The following is a 23,296-nucleotide window of genomic DNA, read 5'->3' on the forward strand; positions in this document are numbered from 1 at the left end:
TCAGGAAGCGGGAATGTCAGTAAAGCCAACTGCACTCCGCACCCTCTGGAAGGAGCCAGAATCTTGTGTCATTACTAAACTAGCACACTAGGAAAACAGTGCCTCAGTGGGGACGCCGCAGCAGCGGGTGTTGAGAAAACATGGTCTGGATGAAAGGGCAGGCTCAGCCACCAGCCAACTGGACAACTTTGGTTCTCTGTCCTATCAAATGGGACACCTCAAAGCCTGTCATGTGTGAAAGCACCCAGCACAGGTCAGGCCCATGGAAATGGCTCACATGAAGTGGGTCACCTGGGTTCACTCTGAGAGCCAACATCAGCCCCAACACTTGTTCAGTGAGATCACTGTAGCAAGGTGGGGAAAGACCCCGGGAACCAGAGACCCAGCCGTCAGCCAAGATGAAAGAAGTAAACACTTCTGGTAAGTGAGGCCACACACCCTCCTGATGGCCAAGTTTTTTTCTGGGGAAGACCTTAGAATTTGAAACCACTCCACCACTAGCTGCAAGGTGACCTGTGGCAAGAATTCCCTCTGAGCCTTTAGCCATCTTTTTTATTGGTGTGTGTGTGTGGGGGGGTACTGGAGATTGAACCTAAGGGTGCTTTTACCACTGAGCGATATCACCAGTCTTTTTTTTTCATCTTGACATATTTTTTAATGTTTGGCTAAATATTTTTTTCCCAAGTCTTTTTTTAAATTAAATTTTAAGTCAGGATCTTGCTAAGTTGCTGAGACTGTCCTCAAACTTGCAATCCTCCTGCCTCAGCCTCCTAATCATTGGGATTATAGGTGTGCACCACCACACCCAACTCCCTATCTTCCATCAATCAAGAGTGAAAGCCATACTGTCTGCCTTGCTATCACTGCTCATCTTCAAGGTTTACACCAAGCAAAGGCAGCAGCTCCAGGCTCAGCAAGGTTAAGTTCAGAGAAAAACAGAAAAGCCTAGGGTTGCTTCAGGCTGGACACACACCCAGATGGGACCCAAGCACCACACAAACAGCAGGCAGAAATGTTTATTGCATTAGAAAAAACACCAATGTCAACCAGCAGACACCTCCATACTAGACACAATTTTTAGTTTGACTTCAAGGGCATAAAGGAATCTTGAAAGTACAAGCTTTATTTCTGGGAGAGGGGAATGGTCTCAACCCTCTTCCTTCTCTGTCCCTTTAAACCAATGGACACCTACAGAGGTGTCCACTGTGTAACATAAAGACATGACTCATTTCCCGTTCTGTTTGCCTGTACATGCCCACATGGAGTTAGCTGGTCACAAGTATGCCCCTGAGGTTCTGGGATAGACAGAGAGAGGGGAGGATGGTGCTAGGGTCCTAGCCTGGGCTACCACAGAGAGTGACAGTGGGGCTTGCAGAGGGGGATGGGAGTCTGCCTCCTGCAGAGCTCTGGGAAGCTGCTCACCCCTCCATCTCCCAGCATTGGCACGAATGGCTACTGGGCATGAAGGGGGGACTTTTTGAGGAATCAAATGACTCAAAGTCCCTCAGGGGAGCCATCAGAATAACTCAGAATAGTTATGGGCCTGAAGGTGACTTGCTGCAAGGAGCAAAACCAGTTGAGCCTGGACATGGCAGAAAACAGCCCACTGCCCTCCAGATAGAGAAGACAGCTCTGGAGCAGGAACTGGGAAGAGGGAGTTCTGGGCCAGGCAAGCTGAAGAGCAAACTGGTGGGAGGCAGGGTGATGGCCGAGACCAACCTGCCACCTGCCCAGAAGAAACCCAACTTCGGACAACTGTTCTTCCTGGGCCAATTCCACAAGTGAATCAATATTAAAGAATCCCTGTTGGTTTCCACTGCAATTTATCTACATCCACCAGCAGTTCAGTGGGTTTTGAGAAGAATGAGACTGCTCATTCATTTGGCCTCTAATCTTAAAGTTCCAAATGTCACTTGGTATCCCAGCTGGACTTGGCCCTGGTCAGATCACAGCAAATACTAAGGCAGAATGACATCTTTTCCTCTAGCTGAGACCCTGATGATGCCAACTGCTATGGCTAATGGCAGAGACGGTGGGGATGGGGCCAGGGATGAGCAGCAGCTTTTCAGGGAGGAAAGGCGCCTGCCCCGGAAGGAGCAACTGAACTCAAGTTTAGAAGTGGCAGGGACCCAAGGGGGAGAGCCACGACTTAGGCACCTGGCAGCTGAGTCCTTTCTCCTCACTCACTGGTTTGTGTAAAGGAAGTAAGTCTGAGAGCCTCTCCAGATCCAGGATTCCAGACTGTTCCCTGCCCATGAGTTTCTAGCAGCAAGTCTTTAGGAAAATGCCCTCTCACACTCCAACCAGGCCTCCTTAAAGCCAGAATGACAATGGAAATGACATGTGCCTTCAAAACATATTTAGGATAATGTAAAAGTTCCTATTGGAAACAATTCTAAATTTTCTTGCCACCGTGATTCTGCATCATTATTCTTTCTACATCAGGGGTATCTTCCTAGAACAGGGAATCATATCCCCTTGGTCCCTAGCTGAATACTGCATATCGGTCTGGGTGGGTGGTTCTAAGTGACTGCAAATTACCTTCATCATTGTTTGCAGACAGAAGGCTTGAGTCTCTGTTGCGCAAGCCTGGACCTTCAGCTATGACCGTCGGTCAGCTATGCTGAGGGAGAGAGCCCTGTGGTGGACAGCAAGCAGGTTTTCCAAAACTGATGGCAGAAAATTTTGCGATCAGTCCAGGTGGAAGGGGGAATGGCTTTATCCTGTTTTCTTGCTGTCACTCTCCTGTGATCCTGAGGCTCTAGCTGCTCCAGCCCTGGCCCCATGGGCTGGGACAGGGGAGGGAAGGTCGGGGAGCTTCAGCTAAAGAGTTCACTTAGGCTGGGTTAGTCACCCTGCAACTGGTCCCAAGTGTACCAAATCCTTTGGTGCATGAACCACTAGAGAATAACTGCTTCTGGTCACGATGTTGTAAAACTCACCTGGGTCCCACAGGTGTGGCAACCTGGGTGGAGTGTGGGTATTCTCTGGAAGGAGGTTCTAGGTTGGGGCTCCTCCAAACTGTGCCTCTTGCTTTCTGCTTAAACAAATCCCCTCCGTTTCTCCAGTGTGGAGGACGCTTAGGAAACAGCGTCAAAAGTGAACTCACAGACAAGACAGCCTTAATAAATTAGTATAATACTATTAGAAGGGGTGGCATTTTGTTCTGTTTCTTAGCAGCATTGTCCTACATGCGGCCTGACGATCTCCTTCCCTGGGATTTTAAAAAGCCGTCCCCTGGTTGTTAGCTCTGATGTAAAATTATAAAATAGAAATCTGGTAGGGTTTGTTTTGTTTAAAAAGGAAAAGCCCTGGAGAGGCGGGCGGTCCCGTGCAGTCCTGTTAGCTCTGGCCATTGGGTCTGCCCACAGCGTTCCCTCCAGGAGGCTGGATCTGGATGGAGTCCAGGAGCGGTCGGAGTGCCTGTCCGAAGGGCCTGTGGGGAAACAGACAAGAGCTGGGTGGGCTCTGGGTGTGGTCTGCCCACAGACAGACAGTGGAAGGTGGGTGCTGGCAAGGGCAGGGCTATGGTTTGGATACAGAGGGCCCATGTTCTCCTCCTCCTCTCTCTGCTTCCTGCCATGGTGCCTCACTGCAAGCCCAACGGCAATTGGGCAAAGCGACTCTGGACTGAAACTGGGCCCAAATAAACTTTTGCTCAATATAAGCTGCTTAACTCAGGTATTTGTTACAGTATGGAAAGCTGACTAATACAAAGGGCATCTCTCAAGGAGCCTGCTCTGTGCTTTCACTAGCGGGGGCCCCTCCTTAGTGGGTACTACAGTTTTGCTATCCATGGCTCTAAGGTCTGGTGAGCTATGGTTTGAACAGGCTGCCTACCCACAGGGAACTACAGCTTTTCTGTACTTGATGTACGTGTGTCTTTAATTTTTGTGAAGAAGAAAGTAAAAATTAAGTTGAACCAGGGAAACTGAGGCAAAAGAAAAAAATATAAAGAGTTATGCATAACTAAAAAAAAATAAACAAACAAAAAAGATCTGAATAAGATAAAGTCAGGAGTGAGAATGGCAACAACTAGATTCTTCTAGGAACTGAAGTCTTCCAGGGAATATTCAGAAAAAAAGTGGCCAAGTTGCCAGAAGATATTGATGTCATTTTCTAAAGGACACTAAGCTTTCTCTCCTAGTAACTTAGCTGGAAAAGTCACTGCAAATACTGGAGTTTGGAGGCTTTTCATGGTAACTACACCCTTAAATAAGGTGGTCCACAACACACCTCAAGCACAGGCTTTTTCTCCAGTGGTGCTGCCGTTTTGAAAATCATCCCCAAGTTCAAGGGAATAAGTACTCCAAAGTGTAAACAGATGAAACCTAGAAACATCAACCCTAATTCAGACAAGTCCAGGAACTCCACCCATCAAATAATAACAGCAAGAACATTCTGGCTATGCAAGTTTGCTCAGGGCCCCATAACCTAGATCCATCAGCAGGGCTGTGGGATTGCACATACCCACCAAGGAACAGGAGGTCAGGGCCAAGGCTGGGAGGCTGGGGCTCTTCAGCAGTCTTGTTTCCTAGGTAAGTGTTTCGTGAGAGGTTTCTACCCAGGTGTGAAAAACAGCTCACCTTGTGGAGCTGGCTAAACCTGCTGGCTAAACATCCTGTTGGGCAGGACCCTACTTCAGGAGAAACTAAGTCTATAAATAAACATGGTCCTGGAGCAGGCAGGGGCTGCCTGAACCAGTAAACAGCAAAGGGAGGGAGAAGGTGGGATGGCTTTGGAGGTGTGTGCCCTTTTAGGGGATGACACTCCATGGATGGTGGCCCACAAGCCTTCCAGGGCTGGGACAACATCAAGGCAGAGGAGCTACCAAGTGTCCTTGAAGAAAACAACTAGTAAAGCTGGGTGTGGTGGCACACACAGCAACCCAGGAGGCTCAGGCAGAAAGGTTGCAAATTTGAGGCCAGCTTGGGCAACTCAGTGAGACCCTATCTCAAAATAAAAAATGAAAAGAGCTGGGGATGTGGTTCGGTGGTAAAGCAACTCTGAGGTCAATCCCCAGTACTGAATAGGACAAAAAAACTACTGAGGACTGTTCATGGGCAAGCAGAACTAGGTCTTTTTGTTTTTGCAGTGCTGGAGATTGAACTCAGGTCCTTGTGCTTTCGAGGCAAGTGCTGTACTTCCTGAACCCCCAGCCCAGAACCTGGTTTTAAGGGAGTCAAAGTGGTCAGGGGGCAATGGAAGAAAGCAACAACAGTTGTGAAATAAGCCACCTTGCTCTTCCTCAGACCTCCTCTCCACATCTACCCAACACTGCACTTAAGTTGGCACTGCAGGGGAGGGCACACTTTGTGCATGATGGGAAAGATAGGTGCCAGGATTTTGTCCAAATATTGAAGTAGGTTTCTAAATTGTGCAGTTGTATCAGGCCCATGGTCTAACTTCAAGCAGGGTGAACATGATACAGGTGTGCATTAGCAGGTGGGGAGAGTGGTGGCCTTTGGTGGTAGAACCTGCTGTCAGGACAGGTCTGCCTGGTTGGAAGGATTCTGCTGCCAGTAGGGAAGGCAGATGTGGGCAGGGGAGGGGCACTGAGTGGGGATTTTCAAGGTTGGCCAAGGCAGGGCAGAGACAGAGCTCAACTTACGTGGAGAGAACTTCAGAGGGCAGGTCAGTGATGTAAGAAGGGATTTTCCGCCCAGTCAGGAACTGTGCCACTTCGTTGCTGAAGGTGTTACAGTTGTGTTCAAAGAGGTTATAGGCTTCACCTCTGGCATTGTAAGAAAGATTTGGAAACGGATGAGAAAGCCAGGAAGCATCGATGTGAAACTACTCAAACCAGGAAGTGGAAAGGTGAGCACAGCTGAGGGTGAGGACTGCAAGGGTCCCTCATGCCAAGGATAGTGCCTTCTGCCCCACTGGACCTTGACAACCAAGTTAAAAGGATGAACTAAAAAATGTGGCTCCTGCAGTTTTGCAGTCTGCATTCACATGAGCAGAGCAGTAGCATTTAACTCTTATTAAACTGACTAAAGCTTCTTAAGAGAAAATCTGCTTATGTTTGCATTTCATCCCAATCCAGCTACAAACCCTGCTTTTGATGTTCAGGACAAAGCACTTGGCCAGTAGAGGCTGAGAACAGCATTTACTGATTTTTCACCAGCAGGAACGAACAGCCCATCTTTCCTCTAAAAGTTTCAGCAGAAAGTATGCTGGGGTAGAGTGTCTGTCGCCAACAACCTTGGGCTCTTTTTATGCCTTCTCTTCATATTTGTTTAGTAACAACTGGACCAGGCTTTGTGTTGAGTGCTCCAGGACAGACACAGTGGCTGCCCCCCAGGGGCTGACTATCTAGTCAGGGAGACAGACACCACTCCCACCCCACCTTCACTCACCGGAACAGAGACTCCCCCAGGGAGGACAGGTACTCCAGAAAGATTTCTTCTGTAACTTCTGTGCTCCCCACATCAACCACAGAATCTGGGGGCCCAAGCAATGTCCCTCCCTAAAAGAGCCAATTCAAAAAAAGCCATTAAATCACAATCTTTGTTTTGTTTTTTGTTTTATAGTGCTGGAGAACAAGCCCAGAGTCTTGCACATGCTGGGCAAGTGTTCTGCCACTGAGCTACCCTCCATGCTGTCCCCCGTCCAGTCCTCGGTTTTGTTTTTGCCCCCTGGGGTTCTGGGATTGAATCCAGGGGCATACACTTGCCTCGTCACCACTGAGCTACATCCCTGGTCATTTTTTAATTTTTACCTTTTTTTAGTACTGGGCACTGAACCCAGAGATGCTCTACTACTAACTTATATTTCTAGTCCTTATTAGCCCATGATGGCCTCAAACTTTCTGCCTCAGCCTCCCAAGTCACTGGAATTATAGGCATGCACCACCATGCCCTGCTTGAATTTTTTTAATGGGGTCCCTTGCAGAAAACCACAAGCACTCTGCTCCAATTTCTTATTTGACTTTCAGAGCCCTCTGGGTAGATGAAGAGGGTTATTTCCTGTTTGTATCAAGATTACAGTGGCTTAGAGCTTCCTATTGGACCTTGAACTGTCACATGCTAGCAGCACAGCTAAGACGTTGGGCTTCCTGCTGCTGTTGGAACTGGGAAGCTGGTCCTCTTGCAGGTCCGACTTTATGCAATCCACTCATCCAGTTGATAAAGACAGAGAAACCCAGTATTTGTAGTCTCATTTTGTCCTCAACATGCCTGATCACGAGGACAGAATAGAATACTAGAAATGGCTCACACCTAAAAGGCCAGCTTTCCATGCCTTGGTTTCAGCAAAATACAGCCAGTTTCTCCTGTGACATATACTGGATGCTCTTTGTAACAATGTGAAAATGTGAAGGACTGTGAGAAATCTGGTAGGTTAGCAAGTATTGCCACCACTTAGTTCAGTTTTGAACTATGAGGCTAATATTCAGATGGTCATAGGACAGGAGAGCTGCTGGCCTGAGACACCTACAGAAAACCCTCAGTCAGTGCCACAGGATGCTGACAGACTGATGCCAGTCAAAGGGGAAGTAACAGGAAATGGATGAGGACAGATCTGGGAAGGGAGAACACCCCAGAACAGAGCTGCCTGAAAAGGTCATGATTTATAGCCACCGAGAACCTTCTACGTAGTGGACATTGCTCTAGGGGAAGGCATAGTGAACAGGACAGGTAGTCAGAGGATAATTTCTCAGAGTGGTAAGAGATTAAGGGGTCACCATGACCTCCTATGATTCACACCTGTGAAGAATTTTCGATGTACTGTGCCTTAAGATAGGCACTGGGGATATGAGATTCTTGCCCTCATGGGACTTATGGTCCAGCAGGAAGGCAGATAAAAACATAAACCAGTGTATAATTATAAACTGCAATAATGGTCTTGCTTGGAAAGTACAAAATGCCATTAGAATGTATGACGGACCTTCCCCTTCTGAGGGGTCAGGCAAGACTTGCCTGAAAAAGGGACACTGAGCTCAGATTTGAAGGATGGAAGAGCAACATGCAGGTAAAGGTTGGAGTACAGGTTTAAATGTCCAATGGGTGCCTCAGGAATGAGAAGTGGGCAGAGGTGGGGAGAGTGCAACCCAAAAAGAGGCTGGCCGAGAGGGAGACAAGCTAGAGCACAGGGGGCCTTGGAGCCATGCTGAGCCTTCTGAGTTTTATTCCAAGAGCAAGTGGGAGAATTCTGGTTAATGCAAGGGAATATCAGGATTCAATGCTCACTCTGAGAACATCACTTTGCCTCCCAGGTGGAGGACAGTGAGGGAGAAAGAGCGGACGCAAGGAGCTCAGGAGGCTATTGCCACAATACAGGTTAGACATGAGGCTGGCTTTCTCCTGAAAGCTCTGGAGAGATGAGATCAAGAAGCGTTTCCCGGGCTGTGGATGTGGCTCAAGCGGTAGCACGCTCGCCTGGCATGCGTGCGGCCCGGGTTCGATCCTCAGCACCACATACAAAACAAAGATGTTGTGTCCGCCGAGAACTAAAATTAATAAATATTAAAATTCTCTCTCTCTCATCTCTCTCTTTAAAAAAAAAAAGCATTTTCCTTGTACAACCAGAGATATGAAAAACTGTGCTCTATATGTGTAATATGAATTGAAATGCATTCTACTGGGCTGGGGATGTGGCTCAAGCGGTAGCACGCTCGCCTGGCATACGCAGGGCGCTGGGTTCGATCCTCAGCACCACATAAAAATAAAGATGTTGTGTCCACCGAAAACTAAAAAAAGTATTAAAAAATTCTCTCTCTTAAAAAAAAAAAAAAGGAATGTATTCTACCGTCATATATAACAAATTGGGATTAAAAAAAAATGGCTTTCCACTTATGAGACTCAGAATGATGGGTGCTGCCTTTGCTTGAGCACCTCCTGTGATCACCTTCAGATATCTCTTAAAATAATGTTCTGGAAAAGGGCTTGGGGTATGAATAAGAGAGACTTGAGCTCTAGGACTGCTGTTGCTTACTGGCTGTGTAACTTTGAGCAAGTCACTTTACCTCTCTGTTCAGCTCAACATGGATGGGATTCCTACTGTGAGCCAGGTTCTATGTTGTGATGGGATATAAGGGTAAAATCCAATCTCAGCTCATGAGGAGCTTACATAGTTCCCTGTGGAGACACAGAAGCAGCTCCAGAAGGAAGGACCCACAGGTGAGATGCGAGCAAAGAGAAGGGCAAGGTTTTCTTGAATAATTCCCAACCACCATGGCCTTTTTTTTTTTTTTGGTGGTGGTGCTAGAGAGCAAACCCAGGGTCTTGGATGCTAGGCAAGTGCTCTACCACTGAGCTACATCCCCAGGCCCTGAATGAGTCTTAAGGTCTTTATGAGGCTACACCACAGGCCTCTATACACTAGGCCAGAGGCCAAGTACATAGTAAAAGCAAAATTCTTGGTCCTCACAGGAACCCAAGACTGCAGGTCAGGGTGTGGGGGAAGACACTCACCGGGGGACAGCTGGAGATACCGCCACTGCCAAAGAAGAACTCATCCTTGTGCACAACTATGGAGGTGTGCCTGCCACACAGAGAGACACAGTGAGCCAGAAAAGGGAAACTTATCCAAGAAAAAGCAAGACCATACTGCTATGAGAACAATTTCTGCCCAAGGATGTGACTGTGGTGACTAGTCTTATGAAACTAACCAAATAATGGTATAAGTAAGATAAATATGGTTGCCCCTCCGTGTCCATGAGCACTGGTTCCAGAACACCCCCTCCCCCCACAGATACCAAAATCCACACATGCTCAAGCCTATTATATAAAACAGAATAATTTTTGCAAAGAATCTATGCACACCCTCAAGTATAATTTAAGTCATTTCAAGATTACTTATAATATCCAATACAATGTGAATTCTATGAAAATAGTTGTTATACTCTATTGCTTAGGGAATAAGAAAAAAGCCTGCAAGTATTCAATACAGATTCAATATTTTCAATCCACAGTTGGTTGCACTTGTGGGTGTGGAGAGCTGTTGGGGCTACAGGTCAGGGTTTCTCCACCTCGGCACTACTGACATTTAGGGGTGGATAAACCTGGTCGTGGGTGGATAAACCTGTCCTGTGCATTATAGGATGCTGAGAGGCATTGAGGCCTCCAGCTACTAGCTGCTGGTAGCATCCTCCCCCTAGCTGCGACAAAAATGTCTCTGGACACAGCCAAACATCCATTGGTGGGGCTGGAGGGGCAAAAAACCCTGATGGAGAACGGCTGCTTTAGGAGATATAGGAGGCAGAGGGCTGGGTTTCAAGCTGGAAGCCACAGGCGGGGCCTGAAGCTGAGAGTGCTGAGCAGTTTCCTAAAGTAGTCCACTGAGCGGCCCCACCCGACTCACCAGATGCCTTCCAGTTGTTTCCCTGTGGAGAAAAGGAGAGATTTAGCCACTTGGGATTGGATTAAATGGCTCCTCAGTCTGAGTAAATTTAGAAGGGCACTCAAACCCAGAGGAACCTATTAGAAGTCTCCTGGGAGAAATTTCTAGGAATTCAGCTCTCCTCCATTGCCGTCCTCAGGTCATGATAGGGTGCACTGTTTAGTAAGTTGAAAAGTAACCAGAATCCTTTACCAGAAAGCAAGATTAAAACCAACCAACCAACCAACCCACCCCACTGGTATAAGGGCTGGGGGCCTGGGAGTGTAGCTCAGTGATATAGAGCCTTGCCTAGCATGGATGAGGTTCAGGGTTTGATCCCCAGTACCAAGAGAAAAAAAAATTCTGCTGGTACACTTGAGTGTATCCCAGTTTTATGCCTGTTCTTCTTTTGCCTTTGGGGTTAAGTCAGCTTTGCCTTTTTCTCCTTTTCTTCCAGTACTGGGGATTTAACACAGAGCTACATCCCAGCCCTCTTAATTTTTTAATTTTGAGACAGGGTCTTACCAAGTTGCCCAGTCTGGCCTCAAACTCCTGCCTCAGCCTCCTGAATTGCTGGGTACCCAGCTCAACTTTGCCTTTTTAATTTCTGTCTCTGCTACAATAAGACTAGAGTAAAACAATAAAAGCTGATAGTATTTCTTCACTGAGGTAAAATCCTTCAGAAAATAATGGAACCAAATTTGGCAAATATATGCATCTTAATAGTCAATGTGCATTTATTCTTTTGGTACTGGGGATTGAACTCAGGGGCCTCATATATGCTAAGCACGTGCTCCCAGCCCAATGCACATTTATTCTATACCTCTGTATGCCAGTAAGCTAAGTGTGGAAATACAAACACAGATTACTGTCCTGCCTTTAAGGAGCTCAAAGTCAAGTGGAAGGAGACACGTAAATCATTAACTAAGACACAATGTTGATAAGCTCTATAATAGTGGTAAAATTAGGAGCTATGTGTAATAAAGATAAAGATAAACTACCTTTGTGAGCTTCAGTTCAACCCATGAGCGAGCAGGGGCAGGGCTGGACGTTTCTGCCAGAGAGAAGAGTACAAGCAAAGGTACAGCTGTGAAGACTGAGGCCCTGGAGGGCAGGACGCAGTGATAGTGACAAGAGGAAGAGTGGCCAGCAGGGCTGCGGCAAGGCAGGGTGGCCTGGATGGAGGTGCTGTTGGCAGGGGAGCGCTGTGACCGCACCCACACTTTTAAAAGATTAACTGTAGCTGCAGCCGAGAAGATGAACGGGAGGGAAGAAGGGAGAGAGCAGGCTAGAGTCGGGAGGTCAGTGTACCACAGTGACAGGAGGGAGGGGAAGGTGCGAAGGACATGGGGACATGAGCAAACCTCACCCACTTACCTGGGGCTACCAGCTCATACAGTCACTTACTGATTGCTAAGTGCCACCTTTGCTGTGTGCCCTGTGGCTCTCTAGAGGATCAAAGCACTGTGTGAAAGGAAAGCCCTATGCTTGGGCTTCTTTCTTGGTGTTTTACATTGTTGTTCCCTTTCTTAGGTAAATTATGAGATTTCAAATAAATATCTAGCTCTTTAAGGTATTATTTTGATTGAATAACTAATGCTGGGTTAGGGTTAGGGTTAGGGATGGAACCCAGGGCCTTGCATATGCTAAGCCAATGCTCTACCACTGAACCACACCCACAGTCCCTAGGAAACTTTTAAATAATTCGACTTTAACCTAATTTCTTCTCTGTATGAGAAAGGAGGAGCCACAGCCTCTCCATGAGGACCTGCTGATGGTGGCTCACACTCTGTCCTCAGAGGTGGCTAAGAAAACCCAATAAGTTCAGACACTGGCTTTTCTACATGTTAAGTCGGCCCACCGACTTTGGGCCACCTTCCTAAGCCTCGGCTTCTCCAATATAGAGTTGTGACCGATAATAATGTATGTGAAGTATCAGTAGGTGGTATATAGAAAACTGATAAATAGAGGATATCATAGATCTAATGACCTTGGGAAAGGAGTTAAGACTTCCAAAAGAGCTATCGTGCATAACTAATTAGAACAAACAAACAAACAAACAAAAAAAGACTTCCAATAGATAAAATGAGTTCTCCTGGGCCACCCATATTGGGTCCCCTCTTGCCCCTACAATAATTCTATTTCTAGTCTTTTGTTTGTTTCTGTGCATTTAAAAAAAAATTTTTTTTTAGTTGTCAATGAACCTTTACTTAACTTGTTTATTTATATGCAGTGCTGAGAATCACACATGCCAGGCAACTGCTTTACCCCTGAGCCACAACCCCAGCCCTGTGTTTCTATTCTTCACACTTGAGTAAATCCTACTCCTTTCATTCTTAGAAAAAAAATGAGTTCTTCAGGATGGGTGGGCAAGCTCTAACGATTTCAGCATCCAGGGAATTACTATGAAATGCTCTATTTTATGTATAAACATTTCATTCTTGGCTGTTAAAGTCTTGGCAGACTAAATGGAATAACAAAGAAAAATGAAATATGCCAGAGTTCTTTCTTCTTTCTTTTGGTCTTCCAATCCCAGAGGCAGATTCTTTTTCACTAAGAAATCTGCTGCTCTGGCCCACGAGACCACAAATGGATGGAGGGATCCTGGCGTGGGTTTCTGAGGTGGGGTTTTTATAGGGCAGTCTGCCCTTATCTAAACTGAGCTGAAATTCCAGAAGTTGATCAGAACCAGACTGGATGCCGAGGAGGGTGGTATCCATCTCTCCATTGCTGGGCTCCTCTGGACTCTACTAGCCGTGAAGTTGGAACCACTCTTTTCTCGATTCTTGAAGTCTCCTCTTCCTGTTTACTATAAGTAAAGAGGGAGGACTAACACTACATTTTAAACAGAGCTGATACAGTCTTCTGGTCTGCCATTTATAAAACAGCTGTTGTCTAAGTTGTGGTTTGTTTATTTCCTTCCAAGACATGTATGATTCAGTGGTACTGGGCAGATGAGGGACACTTGTTTTTCTCTTGTGTTTCTTTCAAATGAAGCTTCTCTCATACACTTTGAGAAAATACTGCACTCACCAAGAGGAAAAAACATGCAGTGATTGAGAACATAGGTCTGGGTAGGCAGGCCAGGTGTGATTCCTATGAGTGAGCCAATCTTTATTAAGTGAGTATTATGTTTCAGGCACTATTAATTGCACTGGGAATACATCAGCAAATAAGGAGATAAAAAACTCTTTCATGACACTTAACAGGTGAGGGGAGGGAGGGTCAATAATACTACTAATAATGTCATAACATGTTAGCAATAGTGAGTGTATAGGGAAAAAAGACAAGAGCAGGGTAGAGGATATAGGGAGTTGAGGGATGGTCAGGGTGGGCCTCTTTGCAAAGATGACATTTGAGCCAAGATTTGAAGTGGGTAAGGAGAGAAGCCATTCAGAGGCTGGACAGACCAGGTATATCTGAAGGACTGAAAGGAAGCCAGAGGGGCTAGACTAGGGTGTGAAGAGAGGAAAAGCAGAGATAAGACAGGTAGTGGAGGCTGGATCACGCGAGGTCTTGAAGAAGCTGGGGACTCTAAGCTCAAGCTAAGAGTAGCCACTGACCGACCACACGTCACTATTAACATTAAAATTAAATAAAAGCACAAACTGAGCACCTCTGTTGCACTAACCATGTTTCAAGTACTCAAGAGCCACATGTGGTTATAATGCAGGTCTAGAACATTTCCATCACTGCAGGAAGTTCTATCCCACAGTGCTATTTAGTTTTTTGCAGTACTAGGGATACACTGGGAAGTCCCAAGGTTTCACACATGCCCCGCAAGCACCCTGCACTGAGCTAAATCCTCAGCCCTGGACAGGCATAACAATTACAGTCTGCTTCATAACATTTCTAGGGTTAAAAGAGATGACGAATGGCAAAGTAAGAATGAGGCAAAGCCTGAGGGCACAGAGCAGCCAGGGGACTTTGGACCAGCACCCATGAGAAGTTTTGAAATGTTTCAGAGGCCTTCAGTGCTGAGACCTGCTGGCATTCTCCACAAACACAGTCTTGTTTTAGCTTTTGTTTTTGGTACTAGGGACTGAATTCAGGGGTGCTTTATCACTGAGCCATATTGCCAACCCTTTCTATTTTTTTATTTTGAGACAGGGTCTCACTAAGTTGCTTAGGGTCTAAGTTGCTCAGGCTGGCCTTGAATTTATGATAACTCCTGCTTCAGCTTCTTGAGTTGCTGGGATTACAGATGTGCATGACCATGGCTAGCTATAATTCAAAAGTTTTATAGCTGTTCTCCTATTTGTGTCCTTCTCCCCAGTTGGACTACAACTGCCTCAAAGACAAGGACAGTTCCTTACACATCACTGTACCTCCATCACCTAAAGTACCTGGACTAGAGATGCTACATGGACATCTGCTGAGATGACCTATTCTATTGTGCTCCAGTTGGGCCAGCTACTGCCCCTCAGGTAACCACACTCAGTGACAGATGCATCAACTCAGATAGATCTTGCTACAATAATTTGAAGAGGGGCCTTAGAGATCATCCTGTCAGGTATTTTATACCTGAAAAACAAGTCCTTACTTTATTCTCCTTTATATTCTCTGTATCCATCACTAAATTTTCCTATAAGCTAGACATTATACTTTCTTGTTATTTGACTGCATCAAGGTTCACTTTTCCTCATCCACTCTGCCAGACATGATGAAGTGACCTGTAGTTCCAGCTACTTGGAAGGCTGAGGCAGGAGATGATCCCTAGAGCCCTGGAGTTTGAGGTCATCCTGGGCAAAATGGCAAGACCTCATCTCAAAGTAAAAAACAACAACAACAAAACACCCCTCTATCCCCCCTGCAAACACAAAAACAAAAAATCCTCATCATAGAATTGTGATAGGAGCTACAGAAAAAAATTCTCTCATTTATGCATTCTTTCTTTTATTAATTCATCAAGACCTTCATGGTTATCCTTATTCTCACAACATTTTAAGTGGTAGGTAGGGCTAAGATTTATTAACATCATTTTACAAACAGGTGAGTAAAGATGCATGGTTTGTCCAGTATGAAAATGAGACAAAGCCACATGTGAGGATGAACTTTTGGAGGAGCATGGGAAGAAGGCTTGCTGCATGTCAGCCTACTCTTGGGAGGAAAAGAATGAGGGCCATGGCTTTGACAGGATGACAGGCATTGGAAAGTGGGACTGAACTGACTTTTAAAATTTTTTGGCCAGACTAGAGTAGGTGAAGAGGGGTTGGTATTTTCAGACTGAAGTAGAGCCCAAGGCCATTTGGGACCTGAACTAGGTTCTATGGATATTGGCACAGTATAGAAGCAGATGACTTCCCACTTGCAGAGTAGGTGGTCAGATGGCTGCATCTCCAGGCCTACTGGCACATACAATGCACTCATTTTGAAGTCTCTTAAGTATGAACACAGAAACCCAGTGGAAGACATGGACATCAGCCCTGTTTTTCATCATGAATAAGAGAATGTAGAATGAAGTCTGCACTAGTCAGCCTCCTACTTATTATAAAAATGGCTGCATCAAAGCCAAGGAGAGGGGCTGGAGTTGTGGTGCAGAGGTAGAGCACTTGCTTAGCATGTGGGAGGAACTGGGATTGATCCTTAGCACCACATAAAAATAAATAAATAATAATTTTAAAAAAGGTATTGTGTCCATCTACAAATAAAAAAAATATTAAATTTAAAAAAAGTCAAGGAGAGAACACTAACCCACCTCACTGACTGAGATGGATGTACCTTGTGCATATAGATACAAGTGTTGGTTTTGGGCCAGCACCTGGTGCTGGTGTTAAAGAAATGCCTACTTCTCTTCCTCTTCTTTCTCTCTCTGCTCTCTTTCTCTCTCTCTTTCTGCCCTCCTCTTCTCCTCTCTCTGCCTCTCTTCAGGCAGCCCCCCCAATAAAATCTCTTGGTTGAATCTCAAAGAAAAAAAAAATGCCTACTAAGAAGTGCAAAGTATGGGTGACAGTGATGCGTCTCCCAGGGCAGGGGCCTCTCATTGATAACTTTTCATTGTCATTGTAGCCCTCTGCAGCCAATATTATATATAAAAAAATGACTATTAGCAGAAGGCTTTGCCCCTCCTTTGGGCAGAGAAAGGAATCTAGAAAATCATCAAGAAATCAACATGAGCCAGAAGTGGTGGCACATGACTATAATCCCAGCAGCCTGGGAGGCTGAGGCAGGAGGATTGTGAAAGCCAGCAAATTAGCAAGGCCCTAAGCAACTCAGGGAGGACCTGTCTCTAAATAAAATATGAAAAGGGGCTGGGGATGTGGATCAGTGGTTAAGCACCCCTGGGTTCAATCTCTGGTACAAGGAAAAAAAAAAAAAAAAAGAAATCACATTTTCACCTCTGGACTTTTCCTAGGCTGTTCTCCTTACCAGGGATACTTCATCTCCCTATTTCTTGTTTGACTGACTTCTGCTTATCCTTGAGGTCTTAGCTACAGTGTTGCTTCCTCCAGGAACCTTTCCTGGAGGCACATGCCTATAATTCCAGATATCAAGGAGGCTGAGACAGGAGGATTGCAAGTTCAAGCCCAGCCTTCATAAATTATTTTGAGACCCTGTCTCAAAATAAAAAATAGAAAGAACTGGGAATGTAGCTCAGTGGTAAAACATCCCTGAGTTCAATCCCCAATACCAAACAAACATTAAAAACTAATGACTATTTTAATCTTCGAAAAGGTAAGTTAGGGGCTGAGGCTGTGGCTCAGCGATAGCGCGCATGTCTGGAATGTGTGAGGCACTGAGTTCGATCCTTAGCACCACATATAAATAAATAAATAAAGGTCCATTGACAACTAAAAAATAAAATATGTGTGTGTGTGTGTGTGTGTGTGTATATACTAAAAAAAAAGGTAAGTTTAAAACTATTTAATATACTAGTATTGACATTCTTTTTTTTTTAAAAAAAAAGAGAGGGAGAGAGAGAGAGAATTTTAATATTTATTTTTTAGTATTTGGCGGACACAACATCTTTGTTTGTATGTGGTGCTGAGGATCGAACCTGGGCCACACGCATGCCAGCGAGCGCACTACCGCTTGAGCCACATCCCCAGACCAACATTCTTTGTCAATACAGGATTCTTTCCTAGGATAAAAATAACTTGCAAGTTCTTTTCCTCAGTACTGAAGGGTCCCCTCAATTACTGCCTGCCTTGCAGCGATGTTTTGGGGTAGGCCTGCAGCATTCGCACCATTTGCCCAGGTAATGTTCACTGAATTCCAAGCACTGTGCCAGACTCTAGGGATACAACTGAGGGCTCTTGTCCCCATAGAACTTCCTGTCCAGTGGGAGGAGGTCAGAAAACAAGCAATTATAAAACAGCATGATGAATGCTTCTAAAGGAATATATAGGATGTTATCAGAAACACATGAGCAAGATCTGGAGGGTCAGGGAAAGGTTCCTGGAGGAAGCAACACTGGAGCTAAGACCTCAAGGATAAGCAGAAGTCAGTCAAACAAGAAATAGGGAGATGAAGTACCCCTGGTAAGGAGAACAGCCTAGGAAAAGTCCAGAGGTGAAAATGAGACCCTGAGGCCTTCTGTCTAGTTAGGTATGTGGCAGCCCTTCTCTGATATGGTTCTGCAAGGGTGAAGCCCTGGTGCTCCAAGATACTTATGGGAGAATTGAAGAAACACTCACTCAAGTCAGTTTCTTCCAGTGCTCAATTCCCTTGCAGAGCCCAGCTGAGGAAGGCTAGTGTTGAGTGTTAAGCAGGAGGTGGTATCAGATAAGGCTACAGAAAATAAGCAGGAGCAGGAACAAGCAGGGTCCTGTAAGCCACATTTGTTTCCATTTTGCCATAAAGAAATTGCAGGATTACTAAATTCATTCATTCAGTGGCTATCAAACAGTTCACACAATGAACAATAAAAATCTAAAACAAAGCACAATAGATGGCATTAAACCATTAAAAAACCTCCCTCAGATTTCAATACATTCTACTTAATTTTTCTTTTCTTTTTTTTTTCAGCACTGGGGATTGAACCCAGGAGAGCTGTACCACTGAGCCACATCTCCAGCCCTTTTTTGAGACAGGGTCTTGCTAAATTGCCAAGTCTGGCCTCAAACTTGTTATCCTTCTGCCTTAGCTTCCCAAGTATCTACTTAATTTTCAAACCTTAATCATTCCCTTAATAAATATTTACTTGGGCTGGGGATGGAGCTCAGTGGTAGAGTGTATACCTAGTGCATGTGCACACCCACAAAACAACAATGAAGCCTCACTGGGCACCTGCTCCAATCTCTGTGAGATAGATTCCCTGCCCTTCAAGGGCTTGAGACTCTTTGCTGAAACATCTGAAATAGCTGCACCACTCATTTTGGCATCAATCATAATCTACTTTATACTGTTATCTAACTGTATGTACACATACATTATTTTTAGAGAAATTAACTCCCAAAGGACAGAGTTCCTATTACTATTCGTACTGCAGAGTTAAGCAAGGAAGTGAGCATAGAATAAAATCTAAAATATTTATTAGATTACTTTCTGCCAAGACATATATATATATTTTCTATGGCCCCAGGTCTTTAAACCTGGGAATAGTTTTGAGTTGAGCTTGTAATGTAAAATAAATGTGATGTATGGTGCACAAGACTTCAGATCAGAATATAACAAAGTACCTCTTAGCACAATTAAAAAACAAACCTCTGCATTTCTCTCTATGTACTTCAGCACAAAAAGAGGTCATAAAAATTTAAAGATCTGCTAAAATTATTAAGAGGAAGAACTGAAGTACAATTAAAATAGCTAATTATATCAGGCAAATGGTGATATGGGGGAAAAGTTGCAATCAGGCTGTCTGCTCAATAAGAAAACTAAGGATAAGTGTGAGATCATTTTCATGGAGAGTGAGGAACAGTGGAACAGGAATACCTTCCTGGGAGGCAACTCCAGGAGACTAAAAACAGGACAGGGTAAATCTGTGGAGTCCACATGATTTCAGGGAATCTCACTGAGTGTTATCTAGTCTGATCATGAACTGTAATAGAGCTGGAGGAGGTCTCACATAATGGGGAACTAACGTAACTGAAGCATGACAGGGCTCTGCTGTTAAGGTCACATGAATTTAATTCGCAAAAAGGTAGGTCAGGAAGGACGATCACAACTTTAGAAGATTACAAATGGTACATACACATTGAACCTAGATTCTTTTTTCCTCTTTGAACTTTAACATTTGGCTGTCTTTAGATACTTTAACAAGGTACCCACTTTATACTAATCATATGGGAACACATTACACAGTAGAGATGGTAGAGCAAAGTGACATGAGTTTTGGAACCTCAGACTGCCTGTGTTCAAAACCTAGATCTGCCACATACCAGCTGTGTGACTTGGAGCAAATTTCTTAACTCCCTTTGTCTGAGGCTTCTAAATTGAAAAATAAAGGTAAGAGCAGGAACTCTCTCACAAAGATATGGTAAAGATTCTAATGCATGCAAAGTACTCAGAAACAAAGGGTCTGGCCCACTGTAAATTCTCATGGCTATTAATATACTTTTATAATTCTTACAAAAATCAGGAAACAAATTGATTTTTTAAAGTTTCAATATATTTAGGAATGGGAAATCGATATATGGAAGCTAATAAAACTGGGATATATCCAGGTTATATATATATATAAGGTTAGTGGTATCTTAATGGGATAAACCAGCAAAGCAATGATCACTGTGTAACTTTTCAACTCTAGAAAGTATAGCTATTAGTTTTGCTGACTGTTATTTTTTCCAAAAGGTTTAAAAGAAACATGAAAAAAGAGCAAAGAGAAAGAAGAGTTAGATGTGATGTGAGTTAGGTGATATCCTCAGAAACATTATTGTAACAGGATGTGCCAAAGTAGTAAAGTTGCCCTGGTTGGCTGAGTCTTCCTAGGATTTCACATCTATTTAAAAGGGTTTATTACTTCACCTTCACTTATGGCCCTTTTCCCTTCACCCAGTGTACTCTACAAAGGCCTGCTTTCAGTTCCAGTACCAGGAGGACTCTGGACTTTCTCCTGCCTCCAGGCTTTGGCAGGTTGCTTCCTCTTCTACCTGCACTACTGTGACTCTCTGATTGACCTCTAGAGGCTACCTCTTCCTCATCCTCCCTTATTTAAAATACCTTATTTAAAATACCTCTGGTTATTTTCAATTTCATTACCCAGATAGCTTCCTGCACAGCACATATCACAATTTTTATTTATTTTATGCTTGTACATGTGCTTATTTTTAATGTCTCTCACACAAACTATCTCTATGGCGGTGAACAACATCATTGTTCATTCTATCATATTCAATTAACACACAGGACATAGTAGACACTCAAATATCTGTTGAATGAATGAAACAATGATCCTTAAGGTCCCTTTAAACTAAAAAGTAACAGATCAAAAACATATAGTGTAAAGGGAGAGACTTTTTATTTACAGATCTAGGCAGTATCTAAGTGTTGCCTCACTATGAGCAAACTAAACAAATGGCTTCATTCCAAGGAGTTTAGTTAGAACTTAATTTATATAATCTAGCACCTTCCTCAAACTGTGCCTTTGTTAGTTTTACTTTAGAATTTGCCTTATTATTTTTTTCAGTGCTGGGGATTGAATTTAGGGCCTCAAGCACTCTACTACTGAGCTATACTCCTAGCCCTATCTTACTCGATTCAACAATTTCAGTCCAATAATGGGTTGGCTACCTAAAAATTATATGTAATATATATATAACAGCATCCAATCTCTCCCCAGTACAAATAATAACAATTATATAAAAATACAGATTTATGCTCCAAAACTCCAGGAAATTCTGATTTAGTACTTGAAGTATGGCTCTAGAATCCATATATTTAAAACTTTCCTTAATTTAAATAGATAATATGTATACATAGTACAGGATTCAAACAGTAAGAAAAAGCACTTGCGGTTCCCCCCACCCTCTTCCATCAAGTTCCTCTTTCCATAAGCGCCACTATTACCAACTTCTCCTGTATACTTCCAGATAATTATTTTCCTAAGCAAGCACATATATATCCTTTGCTTTAAACACACACATGCACATTTAAAGAACTGTTTTAATCTTAATTTTTTTCTTATCTCATTTAACAACGTATATTGAAAATGAAGGGGTTTTGGGGCTGTGGCTGTGGCTCAGAGGTAGCACACTTGCTTGGCATGTGTGAAGCACTGGGTTCGATTCTCAGCATCATGTAAAATAAATAAAGGTCTATCAACAACTAAAACAAAATTAAAAAAAAAAAAAAAAAAAAGAAAATGAAAGGGTTTGTTTGTTTGTTTTTGTTTTATTTTGTAGTGTTGGGATTGAACCCAGGGCCTTGTACATGCTAAGTGTTCTGCCACTGAGCTACATCCCAGACTGGTAATTATATTTTTTACAAGCACTGTAGATGATTCTGATGTGAAGCCAAATATAGAAACCACTCACTAGCCTAGAGTTGAGGGATTAAGTTCAACTCACTATGACACATTAGAAACTCAAGGACATTGAAAAGATGCAAGTAGTCATACTTTCCTGACCTCTGCCCCCTTGCCTCCCAGAGATAAACCAAATCTTTCTCCTTCATAGAAGAATGTCTTCATAGAAGCCAGGAAACACAAGCCATTTAAATGAATGTTGCCCAAACTGTTCAATTTTCAATTCCTGAATTCCTTTCCTGCCCATTATTACCTGAAATTACAAGCCTGACAATTTCTATGTGACACAAGACATTTTGGTATTTGGATAGAAATGAGGTTTGATCTACACGGCAACAAGCGCTGACTTTTTCTCCGACCATTAACGTAGTTTAACGGGGCACAATTGCAATACTTTCCTTACTAATCCTTACTCATACAACAGCATCCAATCCCTCCCCAGTACAAAAGCAATTAACTTTGAAAATGCTGAGAGAAGACTGCATTGTCAGGCCGAACTTTGTGAATTCTGAAGTTCGGGCTCTTGTTAACCTGACTTGACCTCTACCTTGGGGGAGATGGTTGGGCCCTTCTGAGCAGCTCTTGTTCTTCCTTCTCATCTACCTCAGGGATGCAGAGGGAGTTTACTTTTGACACGGAGGGAAGGTTCTCCGAGGGCCACCCGAGAATCTCCTCCGCAGTGTCCCTTTCACCACGAGGGGCACCACGCGGGAGGCATCCTCACCTTCCCTACACCGCGCCAAGGAAAGAGGAGTGTACAGGGCTTCCAGGAGAGGAACCTGCCAGGATCTAGCTGGCTTACCTCACCCCTAATCGAAGGGCCCCTGGTGGACTGGGTTTCTTTCCAAGCCCCCAGGAATGGGTAGGGCATGACTCCCATCCCTTCTCCCTGGATCATACGCGAAGATGGGAAAATGGAGCTCTGCGAGCCCAAACCCGAGACCCATCCCTCTCCACCCCGCCTTTCCTTCAAACCTCTAGGCCCTGCGTCTCCCCCTGAGTAATGCCCACCTCTCCCCCACCATGGCCGGCCGGCGTCCTCTTGCCTGGCTCCTGCCTTCCTTCCCACCTGACCCCGGCCCCCTCACCCAGCATGATGGGGCTGAGCCGCCGGGCCAAGCCCTTGGACAGGTCGTACACGTAGAGCTTCACCGGATAGAGATTCGGCGGCTCCATTGGGACCCGTGGCGGCGGCCACGATGGCCCTCGGGCACCCGGCAGCGGCTTGGACCTTCCCGTACCCGACGGGGATGGGGAGAGGAGGGAGCCGGGGGACCGAGCCCGGGCCCGGCCTGAGGGGCGGGGGAGAGGCCGCCCTGCGCTGCTCGCGCCCCCACACCCGCTACTGGCAACGACTACTGTGAGGTGACAGAGGGGGGACTGGGAGGATCCGTACCGAAGAGGGGGCGGGGGCGGGACACGCACTTTCGCGCATGTGCGTACCGTCTTGACGGGGCCGGGGGCGGGGCTTAAAGGGGCGGGGCTTCCGCGCAGCATTGGCTTTAGGTAGAGACCTTCGGGGAAGCGGGGTTGTGGAAGTGGGCGTGTCAACATGACGGGAAGAAGGGCGCG

The 23,296-nt window shown here is 44.8% G+C and overlaps 2 protein-coding genes across 6 annotated transcripts in view; one reads left to right on the forward strand and one right to left on the reverse strand.

Moving 5' to 3' along the window:
* Positions 1 to 23,296, forward strand: part of Xrcc6 (X-ray repair cross complementing 6) — a 51,050-nt gene that overhangs the window by 3,658 nt on the left and 24,096 nt on the right. For 2 of the 4 annotated variants that reach the window (XM_077109332.1, XM_076855239.2), the window contains exon 2: positions 14,597 to 14,747. The exons of the other annotated variants lie outside the window; for them this stretch is intronic. The gene's annotated coding sequence lies outside the window, so the exon portion shown is untranslated. The remainder of the gene's footprint in view (positions 1 to 14,596; positions 14,748 to 23,296) is intronic. 4 annotated transcript variants of the gene reach the window in all.
* On the reverse strand, positions 1,003 to 23,126 carry Desi1 (desumoylating isopeptidase 1). Of its 2 annotated transcripts, none has more exons than XM_076855243.2 (6): positions 22,813 to 23,126; positions 10,303 to 10,324; positions 6,360 to 6,469; positions 6,283 to 6,293; positions 5,612 to 5,793; positions 1,003 to 3,436 (listed from the first exon to the last, which is right to left on the reverse strand). In XM_076855243.2, the coding sequence occupies exons 1-6, from the start codon at positions 22,898 to 22,900 to the stop codon at positions 3,343 to 3,345; spliced, it is 507 nt and encodes a 168-aa protein (XP_076711358.1). In that variant the 5' UTR covers positions 22,901 to 23,126; the 3' UTR covers positions 1,003 to 3,342. The 2 variants fall into 2 exon arrangements, with proteins under 2 accessions (XP_076711358.1, XP_076711357.1); XM_076855242.2 differs by lacking the exon at positions 6,283 to 6,293 and adding an exon at positions 9,414 to 9,483 and having other exon boundaries at positions 5,612 to 5,734.

Source organism: Callospermophilus lateralis, chromosome 4 (genome assembly GCF_048772815.1).
Source record: "Callospermophilus lateralis isolate mCalLat2 chromosome 4, mCalLat2.hap1, whole genome shotgun sequence".
NCBI classification, from domain to species: domain Eukaryota; kingdom Metazoa; phylum Chordata; class Mammalia; order Rodentia; family Sciuridae; genus Callospermophilus; species Callospermophilus lateralis.

Bases quoted from the DNA above. Each gene is read 5' to 3' on its own strand.
- Desi1 (XM_076855243.2), bottom strand. From the start codon at position 22,900: ATGGAGCCGCCGAATCTCTATCCGGTGAAGCTCTACGTGTACGACCTG. The intron at 10,325-22,812 runs GTGAGGGGGCCG...TTTTCTCCACAG, and splicing joins GCTCAGCCCCATCATGCTGG to GGAAACAACTGGAAGGCATC. The intron at 3,437-5,611 runs GTAAGTTGAGCT...GTTTCCCCACAG, and splicing joins CCCTCTGAAGTTCTCTCCAC to GCCCTTCGGACAGGCACTCC.